The sequence below is a fragment of the Archocentrus centrarchus genome, chromosome 1, assembly GCF_007364275.1.
Source record: "Archocentrus centrarchus isolate MPI-CPG fArcCen1 chromosome 1, fArcCen1, whole genome shotgun sequence".
Lineage (NCBI taxonomy): Eukaryota > Metazoa > Chordata > Actinopteri > Cichliformes > Cichlidae > Archocentrus > Archocentrus centrarchus.
In genome coordinates this window covers 25,735,210-25,757,375 of record NC_044346.1, presented here as the reverse complement: position 1 = coordinate 25,757,375, position 22,166 = coordinate 25,735,210, and the positions used below count along the sequence as shown (strand labels likewise).

At 39.6% G+C, this 22,166-nt stretch overlaps 1 protein-coding gene across 1 annotated transcript in view; it reads right to left on the bottom strand.

Annotated features, from left to right (window-relative positions):
• LOC115789362 (alpha-1,6-mannosylglycoprotein 6-beta-N-acetylglucosaminyltransferase B-like) overlaps positions 1 to 22,166 on the bottom strand; it is a 125,405-nt gene that overhangs the window by 17,759 nt on the left and 85,480 nt on the right. The window contains 1 exon segment of the mRNA XM_030742750.1: positions 2,209 to 2,340. Within this exon segment, the coding sequence (XP_030598610.1) occupies positions 2,209 to 2,340 (132 nt within the window).

The following is a 22,166-nucleotide window of genomic DNA, read 5'->3' as shown; positions in this document are numbered from 1 at the left end:
CGGACCGGAGAGCACCATCTTGTTCAGGTATAATTAATGACTCTGGATGTTGGTGGGAGCATATAACAAAAGTAATTAAAGGGAGCTGAAGGGTCCCAAAGCACAGAGCACTTGATTAATGATTCCTTTCAGAGCAAGAGACTCAACTAGACCAGACAAGGTGAGAGAGATAGAACAAGAGATAGAGAGTGGGAGAGAGAGAGGCGGCGGGATCAAGAAAGAGTTAGAAAAGGGGTGAAAAGGTAGGTGTTATTGACCTATCTTGCACTTCTGGGGATGGTAAAATTGGTGGGTTAATATTAAGCACGAAGCAATGATCCACAAAGGGGGAAAGCTCAGCTTTCTGGCTTTACAGCAATATTAATTAATGGCATATAGCTATAATTTACCTGAATGCAAATTTGATTGCATTCTTGAGAGCTTGTAGTGTGTTAATATGGATCCACACAAGACTGAATATCCTCTGTTCTTTCTTCATCATACATTTTAAATCACTTAAGTGCATCCTTTTGTGAAAGTGAAGATAGATGTTCCTGGTTCTGTGTCTGTATTGCTGGAACATTCAGATAATTCTTTCACCGCAAGCTTCTGGGCGAACAATGACTGTCTCCTACAAACACTAAAAGCCACATCCTGTTAGTGGAGGCAGAAATCAAGACTCCACACGGTAATGACGGAGTAAAGAACTGCTGACCTCAGCAAGCAATTAGGTGCTGACTGACTGTCGGGTGGAAATGTGTGCACAAGACAACTCATGAAAAAGGAGACAAATTGTGAGAAAGAGAGAGCAAAAAAGGTTGTGTGCTGGGAAAACGGCTCCCCAGCCCACCACTAATCCATTTCTCTCGCCAGTAATTGGATTTTAAAAATACATGGAGTGGCCCTTTATATGTGGTGCCAGGTTGACTCCAGGTACCATCTACTCCTCTGTGTTGTGGCATCTTTCTTTCTCTGTTCTGTGTTCCATCTGCACACACCATCGCTGCTCTATCTCGTCCTTACTCTCGTCTCCTACTGTTTCACTTTCAGTTGGCCTCCAACTCACACATGCCCTCTCCTCTTATCTTTCATTGCTGCTTCTTTATGCTGGAAGCCAAAACAAGGAAGCAAAATGTCAATTGCCGTTATCACACACAGGGGTCAGACAAATGCCAGTTTATTGGCCCAGAAAAAATGATAGTGGGACGGAGCGGAGTGACTGGAAGCTGTTTTTAAGGAGCTGGAGAGGACAAGGCAAAAGTTTGACTTTCAATCTTGTTTGTTTCTGAGGCAACAACATGAAAGTCCTCTGAAGATAATGTGGCTTCATATTGCTGTGCTCTGCAGGAATGTGCAGCTAAGTTTCTTTTCTTTAGTTTTTCCTTTCCAAATGCAGTGTGGTACTTTAAATTCCTGTTTTTGGTTTTTCTTTATGTTTTGTTGCCACAGTCTTATAATTGTCATGGCCTAGTTTTCCAAGTTGTTGAATCTTTGTAACAATGCCAAAAGCCATTAGCACAATTCTTTAATGGCACCCCCCCCTTCCCCCATCTCTTCCTCTTTTCATGTTTAATCACCTCTTAACCACTCAGTGAGTCTCTGAGTGCATTCAAACAGTAATAATAAGCTGCGGAAACAGGATTTGACTGAAAACTGGTGCTCAGATGAACTGATGTTTATTTTCCTGTGGGGTAACTAATACATGTATACCAATGTTGAGCTTTCACTTTCATATACACCCCTATTACTGCACTACATATGGTTTTCATTATTATTGATGTACCCGGTAATGGAGCATGACAGGTGATGCAAGGCCAGTTTGTGTGTATGCATGTTGTGGTGTTGGTCCATTGCATAGCAACATACACACTATAACGTGTTTGACATTTTGTGCAATTTGAGCTGTTCTAACTGGAAGGAGATGCATGATTACAGGGACAGTGAGTGTGCATATGTGTGTATATGGGTGTTAGTGTGTGCCCGTGTGCGCAACTGTGTGTCTGCATAACAATATGTGAGTGTGATTTTAACAAGCTGAATGACTTACAGTAAGACATCTGGATGGAGACATGTATGCCTTATTACCAGCAATAATTAATCCATAAACTCACTTTCGTGCCTGTAAAATTGCTCTCTCTCTCTCTCTCACACACACACACACACACACACACACACACACACACACACACACACACACACACACACACACACCAATGCATAGCCACTGACTTGTGTTTCTTGAGTGAGAGCCCCATGTGTTGCTTCATCTGCTGCAGGCCATGGTAGTCTGTGTAGATGAGGTCAAAGGGCAACGGACCAGTGAGTGGGCAACTGCCTCTGCCTGGGGGGACGCCGAGGAACCTGCAACACACACACAAACACACAAAATACTCACTTTATACAAGAAGAGGAACATGATAGACAGAAAAGACAAAAGATTTATTCCAAAAAAACCCAAATAAACAAAAACAACCCCCATTGAGCACATGGGCTGAACTTCTTCCTGCATTTGTGCATTCATTATTAACTCACACAAAAACATTCCACTTTGCTTTTGTTACAAAAAAAAGTGTAAGGTGAATATAGTGTTAGCTGGGAGTCAAATGCTGGAATCTGAAGAAATCTGTATAAGTCACAGCAGGGAGGGATCTCTGTGCGTTGTATACCAAAACCCCCCAAAACAAAACAAAGCAGGTGACTGCAGTGATTTTTATGTTTGTTTGGGAAAGCCATTCTCCTAAAAGTTAAAAATCTAATTCCCTGATGTAAAGCAAAACAAGTGTTTTGACTGAAAGTTACATTTAAAGGTATGTTTATTGATCAGATAGTACATGATGGTTGATGCACTCAAAATGATGCAAGCGGGCAGGCGGAGATTTTTTTTTTTTTTGGCAGAACATAATTCAAATAAATAGGATGAATCTGTAATGACTTGGCTGAACTCTCCACAGAAGCAACATCAGCAACAAGAACAGATGGTCAGTGGTGATAATGTGTTGAGATTGTGTTGAGAATGTCAGGTGCTTTATGGTATACAGGAAGTGCTTATGTGTACAAGAAAAATGATTGCTGTAGTGAAATCCAAACATCAGCATGTCCGACTGTTGATATTTACACTCCTTCCAGTTCCAAAAAGTCTATTTCACTTACAAGAAGACCTTCAAGGAACAAGCACAAACACACACAGGAGCACACGCAGCACAAACCAAAGGAAGAAAGACATTTCTTAGTGTTTGGTGTACTGTGACTTGTTTTTCATCCTTGTTTGACTCTTTTTCAACTCATTGATTGACTTATAGCCTCTCTGTAACTGTGCCAACAGACCTGCTATTGGATATTTGACCTGTGCACGGTCTGCTTGCTCTTACTTAGGTCTTACTTCTGTGACAGATGAGGCCAAAGGCTAATGGAGGCTGTAATACAATTTGTACCCCCAGTGAATTTCATCTTGCTGTGCTAGTTTTACATTGGAGTCTCTCTGGCTATAGTACTTATCCAAAGGGTAATTTTATAGTGTTGAAAAGCATGACTTACTGGCACTTTGCTGGCAGTTGCTAACCACAACCAGAGAAGGGTGAAAACACACAGACAAAGGAGTTCGATGCAGTGACTGAGATAAAATGAAAAAAGTTCCAAGAACAGTAAAGCAGCAACTGCACCATGTGGTTGTTTTATAGAGTATAGGTTTGGACTGGAAATGTTAGGTCTTTTTTTTTTTTAATGAAATCCATCCATCCATCCATCCATCCATCCATCCATCCATCGTTTACTGGGATCTGGTTTGTGAGGCAGCAGTCTAATCAGGGGCGAGGGATTTGTATGGTGGTGGAGGTGGGAGGATTTGTAAAAGTGAAATGAAAAACAGTTAATATAAAAAAATTATAGAAAAAAAATTCAAGACTTTCTTGAAATTTTAAGTTCAGTTCTTTTTAACAAAATATACCTTACCACTGAAAGCTGATGAAGATAACGCCACATGACAATTATACATATAGTGTCTCCCATGGAAAACCAGTATGTTCTGGGTACCGTGAAATGTTTAGCAAACACAAGTCACTCATGCGTAATACAACTGTGGTTCATGGCATTTATCAATCCTAAATCTCTGGCAATAAGGAGCAAACCTCTTCCCAAAAGAGATCCCAAAAAAGGTGAGATTTTTTCATATTTCTATAATGTGAATAAAAGAGCCAGTAAGTCCATCTGTTAATTGGGTACAAAGATAAAAGCTGAATCAGCATGTTCTGCAGTACTTTGATCTAGGAAAGCAATCGGAGGTTTTCTGTGTCAGAACACATTGTAACCACATTCAGAACAGGTGTGTGGATGTTTAACTTGAAAGGAATGGAGGCTGGTGGTGCTGCTGACATTGGCTGAATTCTGCACATTTCACACTGTATGTATACAATGTTATGATTTGATTAGTAAAATAACCAGTCATTTTCTTTTTTTTCCCCCTACTTGTCCACTTTGGCTCATTGTCTGGTTGCATCACCTAATCCCTCCTCAGTTTCAGGTCATGGAATTCTGCCCTGACACTGTTTTGTAAAAGTTTTTGATACAATTTTGATACAATTCAATATTTCCTTTGTGATTACTTGGTGTCCCAAACCATAATGTACTATTTTGTACAATGTCTTATACTCTTTACCGTCATCTTATAATTTTAGTGCAAACTTTTAAACTAACCTAAAAATAAATGAAAACAAAACAAACTCAAGCACAAGCACTTTAAAAATCTGAGGTGATGAATTTGCTGCTGAAACTAATGTACATGTCGAAATTACAACTTACATGCATCCATACATCTTTCTGTCTGTCATAACAGAGAGAAAGGGCATACATTACTGTAGTAACATTTAACTGAAATTCAAAAGAATAGAATTCAAGCAAAAGGAATAAGACAGAAAATAAGGTTGAGGTGGGGGTGGGGGGAGAGCGAGAGCAAGTGTCTGAGAGAGAGAGAGGAGAGAGAGGTGGGAGAGAGAGAGAGGAGAGAGAAGGCGGATTGTAATCCACCAGCTGAAGAAAACAGCAGTGTGGTAAAATACAATCAGCTCCTTGGCTCCTCATTTCCCAGCAGCCTGTTTCTTTCATTCTATCCTCTAATCGTCTTCCTTTGGCAGCTGTTCAACCATAGCATATTGGCCAGAGAAGAAATGATTTAGCTATTCTTGAAATGGTATTTTTTTTATATATATCTTTTCTTAAGAAACACTAGAGGACATTTTCACTGATGATACAACAATGAATACCTGACCGAATGGTTGCTATATTTTACAAGGCTCAACTGAACCAGATGTCCATTAGCTTTGCCTTATGAAAAGCTGGTACATTAAACACCATGCCAACACCTTGTACAGTACAGGACAACTCAATATCACTCAAGTACATTTGAATGTACTGTTTTTTGGATGCACAGCAGCTGTGTTTAATAGAGAGAGTGTAAGACTTGTAAAAAATATATTCTGGGGTAAAGCAGTTTTATAGGTTGGGCCATTAGTTCAGTAAAATAAAATAAAAGCCACAGCATGTTCAGAATTTATAGTTATTGTAAACTAAATGCTGTGGTGATTTGAATCTAAATTTGTAATTATTTAGACAGCATTTTAAAAATGATTATCATTTACATATTTTGAAGATGTAACTTGGAAAATAAACTTGGAAGTTTTGAAAAAAAAAAGTTAACAATACCTTAAAATCATGCATTTTATGCAGTAATGCATAAAATTATGACAAACTGTAGAACTCAAATGCTCCATACTAAACCAGAATATATCATCCAAATCCAGTCGCCTGCTGGTTGTGAAGCTTTTGGAGCTTTTTGGACACATGATGAAACTATAGCAAAATATAATGCAAAAATGTTACATGCCAGCAAAAATGCCCCCAGTTAAGCTATTGCTGCCTACTTGTTTACAGGTCATCAGGTCGTACATAAACTAAAAGTTTTGGCATGCGTAGTCACAACTTGAAACAAAAGTGCTGGTCAATGTCATGTTTGCTTCAGCATGGCTGTGGTGAGTCTTCCTCAGGCTGAGATTGAGGAGATTTATTCATGATGTGGTCCTGTGTGAGCACTTTATAACACCTGCTCTTTTACACGTACACTACCCAAAGGTCAAGTATATGCACTGTCTGGACCTTCACATCCATCAGGACGCCCAGAGGGAGTTCAATTCCTAAAAACATTTTTTTTTAAAGGACTAATCTACTGAAAATGTAATTAAACTACTAGTCCAGCGACTTTTACTTCACTATTCTCTTACACTGCACAACGTACACACACACACACACACACACACCAACACACACACACACACACACACACACACACAACACACACACACACACACACACACACACACACACACAACACCCACACACACAGAGAGAGAGAGAGAGAGAGAGAGAGAGAGAGAGAGAATGGCAGCTATCCCAGACACTATTCCAGTGCCACACGGGGCTTCACTAGAGTCCAGTTACCCAGGGTCCTTTTGTCTCTTGGCTGGGATCAAGTCAACAAGCTCTCTGAATAAAGACATATATATATATATATATATATATACATACACAAACCCATACACACATCTACATGCAAAGGCACTGAAATGGAGGCAAGAGGATATTAACTAAGACTGTTTCCTTAGTAATATCTGTTTGTGATTGTCATGGCTACGTCAAAGCATTGCAGGGCACGGATGAGCAAAAAAGGAATAATTGGAAATACATGCACACTTAAGTGACTCTTATGTAAGAGGGGCGATCATCTCTTGTGATGATCTACCTGTGCTGAACTGTTTTTCTTGGACCTCCAAATAAAATGTTTTCATCAAAGCTGGGTGACTGACATATTGTTGAAATAATTGTTCTATCCTTGGTCAATATATATATATTTTTTTAAATTTAAAACAAACTTAGCGTTTGCTACATGCGTGAAAAGCTTATCTCCTCCTATATAATCATATCCATCAGTATCCTTATCCATCAGTATTTACTGTAAATCTGAGAGCCTAAATTCACAATATACCTTATATACCTTATATTTTGATGTGTGACATTCCTTTTGCCTCCACCTTTCTATTTATGGCTTTTGAATTTTGAACACTGCTCCTTTAAATGTAACCAATCAATACAATCTCAGAAAAAATTTTATGCCTGTGTCTTTGTGTGTGTTACTAGTTATGTTTTCCTGTGCATGGGGTTATATACTGTAGTTATTCCATTCAGTACCAAAAGCCTGTATTGATCTCCTAAGGAACATTTTGGCAGGGTGTTATTAGAGCACAAAAGCACAAAATGAGCAATAACACACAGTGTAATGCTTGTGAAGAGCTGATATCTGTCATTTTGCCCATAGGTCTATTACTGCATACTGTATGTGTATGTGTGTTTTTGTCAGGAGATGCAGAAAGATTAAATTCTGTGCCAATCCTGCTCAATGGTTTGTGGTAATTACAGAAATTGATGCGCAATTTATTGACTGTCTTTCTGTTTAGTTCGGTGAGCAGCATGTGTAAGTGCATATCAACACTGAGTGTACTGTTGCTACAGTCAGGTTTCCATCCCAGTGTAGTGTAATGCTGCCAAACAAGATGGTGCAACAAGATGACAATAATTTAAAAATTAGGCAGTCGAGCCATTTCTTAATACAGCTGCAATGAAAACAAGGTAGTAGATAACACGATGAAATATGACCTTTAAGAGATTTTTCATTCATTAATCTTCATTCGCTCTTTAATCTTTTTATTTGTCTTGTAGTTCAAAGGTTCTGTGCAATTCATCAAATCCTGGTGTCTTCATGCAGATCCAATTTTTTTTCCCTGCCATGATCTTTAGTCTCTTGTGTAAAGTGGAGGCTTCAGTGGAAGTTTAGATCAGATCTGCATCTTGAATTGCTAAATCTGATTCAACTGAACATTGCTGCATTTCCACAGCCAAGTATAAAATGTTTTTCAATATTTCATTTAGTTTGTCTTATTAAAAACCACACAAATGCGTATAAAAAATTAAAAATAAGATTCATCTCAGCTTGCAAACACAGATTACTGGCTGCAGAAATGTGCGACTGACTGTATGCATGTACACAGTTTGTGAAGATTCATTTGTCTGTGATTTGTGTGTGAGTGAATTTTGTGCATCTGTGCGCACAAAAATGACACAGAAGTTCAAGGGCATCCCAGTCAGGGCTGACAGTTGATGTCATCCACGCTGTCCTGGCTGGATGTTAGCAGCTGAGACAGTGACAAACACCACACAGCGTGCATGTGTTTTTGTGTGCATCCTGTCATAAAAAAATAAATAAATAAATTAAAAGGAAAACAGACTGATTGTTGTTTTGTTTGGAATCCCAGCCAGATTCACTATGGTTAGTCCACAGTGTACTTCCTAAATGCAGGCTATTGCTGCTTCATATCATTATTTGTGTCTTTGCACATTTTCTTCTAGAAAATCGAATCTAGCAGGTGAAATAGACCCTCGTGTCAAAACCTTTTAACATGATGTGCTGTGGATCTGTGCACACAGCTCAAACGAAAATGTGCTTGGAAGGAAACTATTCACAGACAGTGACTGATTATAAACAATTTCAGAGGAGTGCCATACAAAAAATGAAGTGGTGAGAAAAAAAAAAAATCTTAGTCCTGAGTGTCATGAAAATTGCCTTGGTGTTGCATAACGAAACATCAAAAAGTTTCCTCCTTAAAACTCTTGGAGTGGAATTTGGTTAAGTTTATCACCGTGACATGATGACAAAATTGTGCAACCCCAGCTTGATCCTATTATGTGTGGACCCTGGAGGCAGCTGCGAGCAGTATAATGCTCCCATTTTAGGAAGACAAGTCAACTTCACATGTTACATCAATGCTATGAGGGTGTAAGTGTATGTTTGTATGCATTACATTATGTCTACAGTATATATTGTATATTTAGCAGAGTATAGAATGTAGATGAATATTAAAAAAATAAGAAAATGCCAGATAAAGTAAATACTATAGTAAATCTGCATGTTCTTAATTCTCAGTCAAATGATAGCCGTGCACCTACACACACACACACACACACACAAACACAACACACACACACACACACAACACACACACACACACACACACACACAACACACACCAACACACCACACACACACACAGCATCAAATTCAAACATCCACACGTAATATCTGTTTCCACATTTGACTTGATTACACAGAGGGCGAGCTAATCTCTTCTGCATGTGGGCAAAATTTCTCTTACGCACGCACGCACGCACGCCAACGCATGCACGCACACACGCACGCACACTTCAGCAGATACGTGCATACCATTCAGTACAATCTTTACACACAAGCACTCATCTGCACCCAAACACCATGCTAGAAGCAGATGACAAGCCCCAGTTATCAGCCAAGGCAGGGTGTGCTAGATAAGGGAACTGCAGGGTGTCATAAACACCAATACACAGGGAGAGAGAGAGAGAGAGAGAGAGAGAGAGAGAGAGGTGAGAGAGAGAGAGAGAGAGAGAGAGCGAGAGAGAGAGAGAGAGAGAGCGAGCGAGCGAGAATAACAGGGATGGAGGGATAAATCAGAGATGAAAGAAGGAAGAGGAAAAATTCAACACTCCTGTCAGAGATAAAAAATTCTCAGATAAAGAGCTACAGTGGAAAGAGAGAGAATTAGAGACGCAGAGGGAGTGTGTGAGAGAGAAAGATGGGGCAGCAAGGTGAAAGAAGAAAGTGACACGTTAGTCACAAGGGAGGGCAGTCAGGGCAGGGAAAGCGAGAGAAGAAAAAACAAGTGGGAGTGAGCAAGAAGCTGGATGAGCTGGATGGGGAGATTAGGAGGTCGAAACAAGTTTAAAAAAAGATTTATAAGAACAGTGGCTAACAGGGCCTGAGGAGGAAGAGTATATTTGGGTGTTTGAGCGTGCATGCAAGTTACAAAGAGAGGCATCTTACAGGAATGTAAAATACTCATGTATAACCTCAGAAAGTCTGAACAATAAATGTATTAACACGTTATACATGCACACACTGATCAGAACACTAGCAGCTCTCCTCCTGATGATGTTAGAGCTGTTCCCCCACAGGGGGAGCAGCGTTGACCAAATATTGGTATGGTTAAATGCAAAAGTAAATAAAAATGTGCAATAGTATATAAAATAGTGTATAAAAATGGATGTAGCCACCACAGTGTCATCCACTGGTTAGTGAAGTCCCATTGTAATGACTCTAGTATTGGCTAACATCATTCTGGGGTTCTGAAAGCAGATGTGATGAAGGAGGGGTGGATTTGACAGAGAAGCTAACAAAAACTTATACTGCATTCATTTAGACTTGAAAATAACAACTGAGACCACAGACTGTTTAGGAGTCATAAATAGCTCATAAACAAGGGATATGAAGGCCATTTCCCATAGACTTCTATATACCCAAACCTCTGTTTGTAATCAGATGAGTGGAAACCTGCTGCCTATTAGAACAAATGCAGGTAGGTCAACTTTGCAGAGCTGAAGCTATGTCCACCTTTTAGACACAGTCTACACTTGTTGCACTCAGACCATAGCAATCCCATTCTACGCCTAAGTATCCTAGGAACCACGAGTAAATTAAGTAGTAATTTAATCAAAGCGACAATGTTTTTCTGACAGTTGCACGTTGCAGAGATATGGCAGAAACTCAAGGCAGAAGCGTATGCACCCCCAATGCAGTTTTTTTTGTGTACAGAACACAGAAAAGAGCTGCTTCTGTAGGCAAACTTTTTCCCCCACACCGAAAACTGATAAGGAATCAATAAGATAATCATTTGGACCTATTAAAAAAAACTGATAATGGCATTAGTGTGATCACTACAGGCTGCTCTTGCAAACCCCCCCGCCCACCCAAGCAACAGCCAAAAGCAAATACTGCCTATTCTAACTAACTCTAAAAAGAAGTCTTAACCATCAAACAGCCATCGTGGGTAAAAAGTACTCTTACTGATGCAATAAATCCTAAACTGGTCTTCATAAAAATAACTGAACAACTACATGCGCACCCCCCCCGACACACCCCCACACCCAATTGCATACGCACCCTTTGCTAATAAAGTCTGCTAATGCTTTGTCTCCTCTTTTCCCTTTGTCAGCAAGTTTTGATCTAATCCCACTAAATCAAGAAGAGTAAGAGTCGGCATTGGTTGTGATGGAGCAAGTCGAGGGAATTGAAAATGTACCCACACCCACAGATACGTGTGGGATGAAACAACACACATGCACACACGCAACTGTATGAAAATGCATATGGGTGGTGGGTGTGTAAATAGATACTTTGGCAGGTGTACATATCATTATACTCTCACACATGGTGCAGATCAGATAAATCCACTTTGCAACCTGCCGCCGGCACTCTGGAAGGAATAAAACAGAAGCAAAGTGCCAGTCAAGTGATGCAGCAGGCAGATGCCTCTCGCTCAAGTGTGAAGTGAACACACGCATATGGATGAATATGTAGGGACAAACACTCCCACTCGCAAATCATCCGGTGTCAAGTGGATGTGTGGATTCAAGTGCCATTGCCCGTCCTACCATACCCACACAGTGTATAAGTGAACTGATTAGTATGATCCCACTGACAGGGCAAAGCACCAGCTGAGAACTAATTTTTATTGAAGTGTGCTGTAGATCATCGACCTTCTTAAGCTGCACTCAACTGCCCGAATTCAGTTCCAGCTCACACCTGAAATTAGACTTTGTAACCCATACTGTAGCTAGAGACAAAAGGGTTCAGTTTTCCAGTGACAGTTCTTTTATTCAGTACCTCGTGATAAGTTTTAATTCACAAAAAGCAGTAGCACAGCATAACACTGAAATGACAATGATGAAGAGGTACTCACTGGTAGTTTCGCAAGAAGAAATACTCCTCTGTAGGTACAAGACAAAAAAAAAAAGACAACAGAGTATTGCCTGCTTTATTGTGACATCTATTTTTGATATAAGAGTTATTCTCTAGCCTTAAAAAGGTAGTTTTCAGCCTCACTACAATTCTAAGGGCTGCTGTCTGTTAGTCAGACCACAGTTATAGTCCCAACAGAAATACCTCAGCAACAGTGGCATGTAATGTAATGTTGAACACACATTCATTCCTGCTGACTTTACCTATCCCATTACTTTTCCTCTCGCACCATTATGGGATACGAAAATGTTTATATATTTTCAAAGACTGTCATCATATGTGCAACAAATATTAAATGTTAACAACATTTGATCCACCATTGTTTTCAGGTCAAAGTTAGAATTTTCTAGTAATATGGTTTATGATCAATTGCCTGCTTACTTGATTACATTTCAATCCACTTGGCTGTGTTTTGCATGCTAAAATTCTTGTCACTGATTACACCTAACATCCCAGCATTAGCTTTATGTTAATGTATGAGACACCGGCCATGAGGCTCTTTACACTACTTTGTAATATTTCTCTCAGATTTTTTCCCTCCATTATGGCATGCTTCACAGGTATAAGACAATGCATCTTAAATGCATGCAGACTATGGTTGAGCAAAGAGTTAGTTGAAATTTGTCATGTAACATTAATAGCTTAGACACCTTACTTGTACTGGGCCAATACTTAGCAGCAGTAAACACTGACATCATTCTGAGATGAGGAACAGAGCATAACTTCTCAAGTCAATGCATTACACTCCACAAAGTTGATCCATAAACTATTACAGAATGTGCAAGTGACACAGTTTGTAAGAGCCCACACCCATTTCTCTTTAAAGGAAAATTTATTCAGAATTGTAAAAAAAAAAAAAAAAAAATTAATTAAAAATTTATTCAAGAAATTTTCCAGAACATGTGAAACTGTGACACCCGTGTCACACATTGGGTTCTTATGACAGAGGAGCGTGCACAATCACATGGCAACAGATCAGATTTTTTAGCATACACTCCCCTCCAGAAGTATTTATTTTTGTTGTAGACTAAAAACATTTGGGTTTGACATAAAAAAAAAAAATCAATATGAGACAAATATCAACATTTCAGCTTTTATTTCCAGGTATTTACATCTGGATCTGATACACAGTTCAGAGATAGCATCTTTTGTCTGAAGCCAATCGTTTTTCTTGTGAGCAAAAGTATTGGAACATGTGACTGACAGATGTGTTTTACTGCACATGTGTGTCCTTATTATTTGATTATTCCTGCAATAAATAGCGCTGAATGTCTGCGCCCAGTTTCAGGTTTGGATTTTGCCTGTGCAGACTGGGCTTTTATAGTTAGCGCAATAACCGACATGAAAACCAGAGAGCTGTCTATGGGAGACAAAAAAAAGCAAATGTGAAGCTGAGAGAAGATGGAAAATCAATCAGAGCACAGAAGACTTCATGAACAAAAGTACAGAGGCCTCACCAGAAGATGTAAACCACTAATTAGCAGGAAGAATAGGAAGGCCAGGCTGTACAGAGACAAGCCTCAGAAATTCAGGGACAAAGGTTTATGGACTGATGAGCTGTTTTTATGGAAAGATGAACCTTTACCAAGGCAATGGAACAGCTAAAGTTTGGAGAAATCTGTGAAACACAGTGGTGATGATGTCATGGCTTGGGCTTCCGTGACTTCTTCAGCGATGGGCTCATTCATCTTCATTGATGATGTCAAGCATGCTTGCAGCAGTACAATGATCTCAGAAGTCCACAGAAACATTGTGTCAAAGAAAGATGCAACCAAATTGATTGGGATATCCTTCATCATGCAGCAAGATAATGACCTAAAACACACTGCCAAAACTACAAAGGAGTCATCAGGGGCAGGAAGTGAAAGGTTTTAGACTGGCCTAGTCAATCTCCAGACTTAAACCCTATAGAGCATTTTACCTGCTAAAGAGGAGACTAAAGAGAGCAACCCCCAAAACAAACAGCAACTAAAAGAGGCTGTGGCGAAAGCCTCGAAAAGCAACACAAAAGAGGAATGCAAAAGCTCAGTGATGTCAGTGGGTCACAGGCTTGATGCAGTTATTGAAAGCAAAGGATTTACAACTAAAAATTATCTTATTCACTTTACTCTATTTTAAGTTTATCTGTTCCAGTAATTTTGCTTACAAGAAAAATGGGTTGGTTCAGATGAAAGGTGCTATCTTCTAAACTGTGTATCAGATCTAGGTGTAAACACCTGGAAATAAAAGTTGAGATTTTGATCTTTTGTCTCATATTGATTTTTTTTGGTGTCATCAATCTACAGCAAACAGAAAGGAATTGCCCTCACTGTTCCAATATATTTGGAGGGAAATGTAACTTACCAACGTCTCTTTGTGGGAATAAAAACAAAATTTTTAGGCTTTTTAGCTTTTATTATGATGAACATGAACAGGAAAGGTGGAGGGGGCAGGGGGGGAAACATGCAGCAAATGGCCTGGAGTGGAATCAGACCTGGCCTCTGCAATAGCCTTGCAGCATATAGGTTGCTTGCTCAACCTGGTGAGCTACACTAGCACCCAAGTCAGCATTTTTTAAAGTACACTTGCATCTCTTTTCAGAATCAGTGCACAACACAATAGAGCTGAATAGATAATTAGCTGTCTCTGTATGAATGTCCACAGTAAGTCCTATGGAAATTTTCTCTCTATTTAATCTAATCTCATTTCATTGTATGGGGTGAAATGTTGTGTGAGAGAAAATGCTTCTAAATCAGAACTAAAGGAAATGTCAGTTTTAACGCCCACCCCCCCCCAAAAAAAAAAAAAAATTCGGGGGAGAAAATTACAGCACGACAGGAATGAAAAGGGGCTGCCTAGGTTACAAGCCGATTCCAATCTACCGTTTTCACAATTTTAACAATAGAATAAAACATCCCGAGGAAAAAAGGAGCTTGAATGTGGTTTCTGTAGAACAGAGATATTATGGACTCACATTTCTCCATCAGACAACTTGGGCAAAAACACAGTGTCAGTTTGGAGCTGAAAAGAAGCTGTTGAAGCAGAGCTTCTCTGCTGACACTGTCAGCAAATACAAAGGGAACTGCCAGTGTGTTTTATAACTGACTTTCTGCCCTTGTGTTCAGTTATTACACAGAATTTGCTGCAAAAACTAGAGTAAGAGAAAAAGGCTAAAGTGAGACAAAGTGGGAAATCAATGACTAAAGTAAAGGTGAGAGAATAGACTGCCATCTATTTAGATTTAGCGAAATCAACACCATTCCTCGCACAGCCTAATTTCAAGGCTGGCTGCCTTAAAATGGCCCAATTTTCTTTTGCAGAGGGCACAGAAATATCAGGTGTACTGACATCAGTTTGAGCCAAACTTTGACAGCCCATTCCTTTTAAAGCCATTAGGAAGAGAAGATACTGACAGCATCATTGAGTAAAATGTTTTAGGGTCTCATGTCAGCTCTTAACAACTCCAAGGACACCTCACCAAGTGGAGTATGTAGGCACCAAATGTAATTATGCTTAACTCTGCTCACACCCTCTGCTCACTCTTTTCGACAAAAGCAGAGAAATCAAGGGCTCTAATGTAACTTAGAAGCGATGTGAAGCTTGTTAAAAAATGTGAATAATAAGAGGTTTTTGACCCCATTTTGGCACAGATGTGATAAATTGGCATCTAGTTTCAATGTCATTTGACTAATTGTAAGGTTTTAAGATAACATTAAATATATGAACGGCCTTTATGAAGAGTAAAGAATCAACACTGACCTTGAATACAGAAAAAGCTGTTGTACATAGACTGAATCACTGAAAACTGCATGTTGTGGGAAATGTAACAATTAGAACATGATACACTGTAAGTGATATTCTCCTTTTTATGATACCCATAACTGATGACGCAACTATTGATATTTTCTTTAAATGCATGACTGCATACCTTTGCAACATAAGTATTGATGACTATGTGCTGGCACTGCAGGTGCTTCATACTCATTTATCAGTAGTGGTCATGCACCATTGCACTAAGAGCCAATTAAAACCCATTATGTGGTTCATAATCTTTCAAGGCAGGGTTCATTATTTCTTTTAAGCCAAGAATGTATTTAGTTTATTTCAGCCACACCCTACAGTATCTATAACATTGTGCCAGATTGTCCACTAACTTACTCCACCTTTTATGCTCTAACTCCATTGTTTAATAATCATGCATCTTTGGGCCAGGAAATGGGTCTTGACTGTCATTTGTGCTTATGTGCCGATCGACAGTTCAGAATACCCGGCCTTCTTGGAGTGGCCGGGTGGGATGTTCCATCCAGCGACTCAGTTGTCCTACTGGGAAACAATGGTCACGTGGGCGATGAAAATGAGACCTGGAGGGGCGTGATTAGGAGAAATGGCCTGACCCAAAGTGGTGTTCTGTTACTGGACTTCTGTGCAAACCACAATTTATCCTTAAACACCATGTTCAAACATGAGGATGTCCATAAGTGCATATGGCACCAGGACACCCTAGGTTGCAGGTCAATGATCAGTTTTGTAATCATATCATCAGATCTGTGGCCATATGTTCTGGTACCATGTTCGGGTACCAAGTGGAGCACAGCTCAGGTGGTGGTTGAAGCAAAAACTTGGGTGTGAGAGGAGTTTGGTGAGGCCATGGAAAAAAAACCCTTGGACAGCCTTGAAGTGATTCTAGGAAACTGTCAGGTGACTCAGGAGGGGAAAGCGATGCTCTACTCACATGGTGTATAGTGTGGGTGGGGCACTGATGACTTCAACAGAGGATGTAGTCAGGCGGTGGAAGGAATACTTTGATGAAGCAGTGTTTGGGGATGAGAGGATGATCGCCCATCACTGGTGGGTCACTGAAGTAGTCAAACAACAGTATTACACTGACCATCATTCATTTCCTGGAGACTTACTTGAAATGAACTGCTACTTTCTAACCCTAGCCTTAAGCGAAACCTAACCATAAAATATTTATTCTCCTAAAAATGTATTAATTCGCTTCAGGGGGGATCTGCACATTGTAAAAAGGAGATATTCTCATAAAGTGGCTGTATAAACAGATTTACACACACATGCATGCACACACATATACACAGACACACACACATTGTCTCACATACATCTCGTGCTGTACTTGTCTATCATGCTTTTCATTTTCTTCACTTTATTAAACCACAGCTAACTGTTTTTGCCCTGCAGGAAACAGAGACTGGCCTCCTTCGGCCTTTGCTTGTGTCAGACAGCTTGGATCTTTCATACACCAAGATGGAAACTGCCATTATACCCCACAGGTATCACTCTACCTTTTTCTTATTGCTCTTTTGCCTATATACGTCCAATGAAACACATTTCAACTCAACAAAAAAATTTTACACTGATAACTTCAGAGAAGAATTCAACATTTATGTATTTATTATATGCGACAGCGACTTGGTGCTCTCTCTCATATCACAATATTTTTTAAATTATTACTAGTAATATAATAATAAGACTTTTTTCATGTTTTAAAACTATTTAGAGCTGTTAAAGCTAGGTTAAGAAGAGGGGCGATCAGTGAGCAGCATGCCGAGAAAGAGAACTACAGGTGTGATGTTTGCTTTGAGAGTGTTGATGGAGAAGTACAGAGAAGGTCAGAAGGAGTTGCACTGTGTCTTTGTGGATCTTGAGCAAGCATGATAGGGTGCCAAGAGAGGAACTCTGGTACTGCACGAGAACGTCAGGAAAGGCAGAGAAGTATGTGAGGTTGATGCAAAACATGTATGAGGACAGCAAGACAGTGATGAGGTGTGCAGTAGAAATGACAGGTGGGTTCAAGGTGGAGGTGGAATTACATCAGGGATTGGCTCTGAGCCCTTTCTTTTTTGTTTGTGATGGACAAGTTGATAGATGAGGTCATGTAGGAGTCTCCATGGACTATGATGTTTTCAGATGATGTAGTGAGAGTAGAGAGAAGGTAGGAGAGTCTGGAGAGGTGGAGGTATGCTCTGGAGAGAAGAGGAATGAAAGTCAGTAGAAGCAAGACAGAATATGTGTGAGAATGAGAGGGAGACAGGTGGAAAGGTAAATGTGCAAGGAGCAGAGGTACTGAAGGTACCTGGGGTCAACCATTGAAAGCAACAGACAGTTGCACAAGAGAGGTAAAAAAATGACCGTGCAGACAGGGCGGAGTTGGTGAAGATGAGTGTCAGAGGTGATTTGTGACAGCAGAAGGAGAGCAGCAAGAGTGAAAGGGAAGCTTCACAAGACTGGTAGTGAAACCTGCTATGATGTATAGTTTGGAGACGGTGGCACTGACAAAAAGATGATGCTAAGATTTTCATTGGGAGTGTCCAGGATGGACAAGATTAGAAATTAGTATATCAGAGAGACAGCTCAGGTTGAGTGGTTTAGACACAAAGTTAGATAAGCAAGGCTGAGATGGTTTGGACTTGCGCAGAGGAGGGACAGTGAAACAAATGATGTTGAATATGGAGCTGCCAGGCAGGAGGAAAAGAGGAAGACCACAGAAACGACTCATGAATGCAGTGAAGGAGGACATGCAGAGGGTTGATGTGACAGAGGAGGATGCTAGGGAAAGCATGAGATGGAGGCAGACGACCCCTAAAAGAAGCAGCCAGAAGAAGAAGAAGAAGAAGAAAAACGTTTCCTTATTAAATAAATAAAAAAACACATTTTACAAGTATAACTATACAGCACACAGATAATCATAAAAGTAAAATGGACTTTGCTAAAGCAGCTAAAAAAAGCATGGCCAGCAGTTTGTCCTGTTTACATTTGCAACACAGCAAATGAAAGAAGTCATCCACGAGCCACAACTGTTCTTTCCTTCAGCTCTCCAGATTCAAGACAAAGGTTTTTGGCAAGTCATTACCAAAGTGTGCTTTCCACTGCAGTGTGCGTTTAAGTCTGTAAGGGTTAGAAGGTAAGAGTAGGGGTGATGAAATGCTCTACAAATCTGGGAAGTTGCTAACAAGCTCATTGATTTAAGCCCTGAAGAGAGCAGCTATGGGGAGAAAGAGAAGACACTGAAAGTGGGAGCTAGACTAATAGACACAGAAAGTGAAAAAAAGGTTAGACGACACAAAACAATAGATGGGGATGGGGTGGGGGGTGGGGGGGCACATAGGGATGAAGGAAGGAGGGAGAGAAAGTGTGGTGTCTTTCTGCAAACTCAGACACTTAAAGCGTACAAAATGGTGCAGGGCGAGCATACCACTCATTTGTATGCTCCAGTTTATAACAAAGAGACAAGCTGACACTCTGTCTCACATACCCCAAGCACAAACACACTAACATCCCACAAATGAATAATGTTAATGTGCTAGTTACCCTTAAAGGAAAAAAAGCAAACTCTGAAGTCTTTTTAGGAGTTTCACAACCTCAGCAGGTTCTTTGGAATCAAAAGATCAGACACACCATCCCCTCATAACTAAAGTTTGGATATTTTTAATGGGAAATGTGTCTTCTCCTCATTTAAACCCAATTGTATAATGTTTTGAGTCAGCTGCTTTAAAAGTTGTTGCTTCGAAACCTGTATAGCTGCTGGCTTGCACAACAAAGTCAGAAAAAAAAAGAAACAGAAAAGCACTAAACTTTTGAAAAAATGAGAATCAGCAATCTAAGAAAGCAATAACTGAAAGTGATAACCCAATTGTGAGACATGCAAGAAAAAAAAAAAAAAACAAGGGTGAAATTTCAGAGATATGTATGCATGTATGTGCCTTTATGTGCTTGGCACAGGAAGACAGCTCATAGCCAGCCTGTGGAATAAAAGGAGTTGCACTGAGGTCACTAACTCCAGTCTTCACTTTAATGATGGTGCAAGGTGAAGGAGTTATTTGACTGGGGGTGATGAAGAGGGCAAGAGAAGAAGAGAAGAGACGTGGAGAGATAGTGGGTGGGGTGTGTGTGTTGTGTGTGGGGTGGGTGTGGGGGTGGGGGGGGGGGTTGAGGTGGGGGGGGGGGGAGGACGGGGTAAAGAAGGAGGAAAGAAAAAGAGAAATAGAAGAAAATATAAAATATTTAGGCACAAAAATACATAGGTTTTTTTTTAAAAAAAAAACTGAACAAAAACTTTCAAGATCATTAACCAGAATTAACCAATTTTTGAACCAAATATTTCAAATTTATGCCTCAGCCTTTTGTCCGTTTTCCTTCCTTAACAATGGCTTCTTGACAGCCACCTGTCCACAGTAGATGGATCAAATGAAGCACCAGATGCATCTCTCAGGTCCTGTGTCAGGTCTTTGCTGGATTTTTATCTATTCTTAAGGTCATGACTTCCAGAGACCGTTCATAAGCTGTAGATAGTTGTTAGACCTGCCACGTCTTCTTTGTCATCCACTTGTCCAGTTCCCTCAGTTTTTTTTTAAGGACACACTGCACATCATGCCGAGAAATGTTTTCTGATAATAGCTCTTTGGGACTCACCTTGTTGGTGCAAAAATTATTATTTTATTTTAAGCCTGCCAAGCTGTGTTATCTTTGGTGTCTTTTATAGATTCAACTACTCAAAAAGGAGCAAATAAGGCCAATAACAACAAAGGGCCTAAGTATACAATTTAAAACTGCCTCTTTGCTAAGCTGTCTGTTATGTGTAGGCACAACAGTGGTTCATCTCTTAGGTTAGGTTCCTTAATTATGCTTGAATGATTCACAAGTCAGTGTTAATTAGCTTAACAATAAAGGAAAAACAAATCCTCTGAAAATGGTCAGGTACAAGGACTGGACTGGAAATGAGTATAACAGCAACCAATGTCCAAATAAAAACTTGGAAAGACCTTCAGAAAGCCTGGAGTACAATTTAAAAAAATTACAAGAAAGTCTGGCTCCTTGTAAGCAAAAATACAAAGAAATGAATTGTGGCTCAAGGCTTTTGCACAGTACTGCAATTCTGAGAAAACAAATACAAAACTGAGCAGTAAACAACATTACTATTGACTTTCAAAAACCCATACCTCAAACTACAAAGTCTTAAACCTCACACTTTCAGCAAAGTAACCATATATATGAGAGCAACTGGACAAAGACAGAAAAAATAAGGGGAAAAGAGATTTAAAAGAAAGTAAAGCATCTACAAAAAAAAAGTGCAACACACAAGGCAGACACATATGCTGAGAAAAACAAGTGTGCAATAGAAAGAATCTGAAGACCAATCCAGTGTTGTAAGGCATTATGTAACATCAGTGGATAGGTCTTTTTGCATTAATCTCTTGGGTTATGTAAGCCATCTCTGGACCAAAGCAGTAGACTTATAATAATGAGCTTATGATGGAAACTAGCATTAGTTCTTTTACAGCATGCTGCCACTGTAGTAGTACATTTTGAGTCTCTCTTCATGTAAAATGTGACATTTCTCACACAAGACAGGTGGAGAAAATCCCAGACAACAATTAGCCTGAAGAATTAAAAGAACAATTAACCCATGATATAACAGTGTAAGTAATGTGACACCAAAGTCTTCACGTACAATATTATAAAACTTTATATATAACATCTGATTGGTAGTGTGTGTGTGTGTGTGTGTGTGTGTGTGTGTCTGTGTGTGTGTGTATATATATATAAAATGCCACAAAGGGTAAGGCAGGGTGAGTGACTTAGAAAAATACCACAGTTGAAGTAAAGCTTACTTAAATACAGAAAGAAATGTGGCTGACAATACAGGGAGAGACACAAAAATTTCAAATGCTTTTATAGTAAAGATGAAAGCTAAAGTACAAAAGATTTGTGAACAGATGGGCCTTTAAAAAAACAGTTACCTGTTAGAGGTGTAAAACTGACTATCTAGTCTCCTGGTTTGAAACATCAGTTTGTGTGAAGCTTTAAAAGACACACTGACTGGAAAATATAATTTTCTTATCACAGCAGCATTACCTTGAAACAGCAGCACTGATTCTTGATAACATTATTAAATAATAGCAGCTAGTGGCAAGAATGTAGGTGCAGGTAAAAATGACAAAGTGAGACCTCAACATTACACTAAATCAGCATTATAATATACACAACAGTTCTGTGTTGACAGTGTTAATTCAATGTTACCGTCTCTTTTCAGCTCGAAGTCTGGATTTGAATCTTCACATTAACTGAGAAATTACCTGCAGTTTGGATGCTGCTGTTTAGCTTGACACTCCATGTTTTCCTCATTTTGAGGAAAACACTGAGAAGGAAATGCAAAGTGAATCATTGTGATGTGACTGAAGATATTTTTAACAATTTCCTTTTTTTTTTTTTTTTTTTGCTTTTTCGTTTTTAATGATGCCTGAGAGCAGACAATACAGAGGCA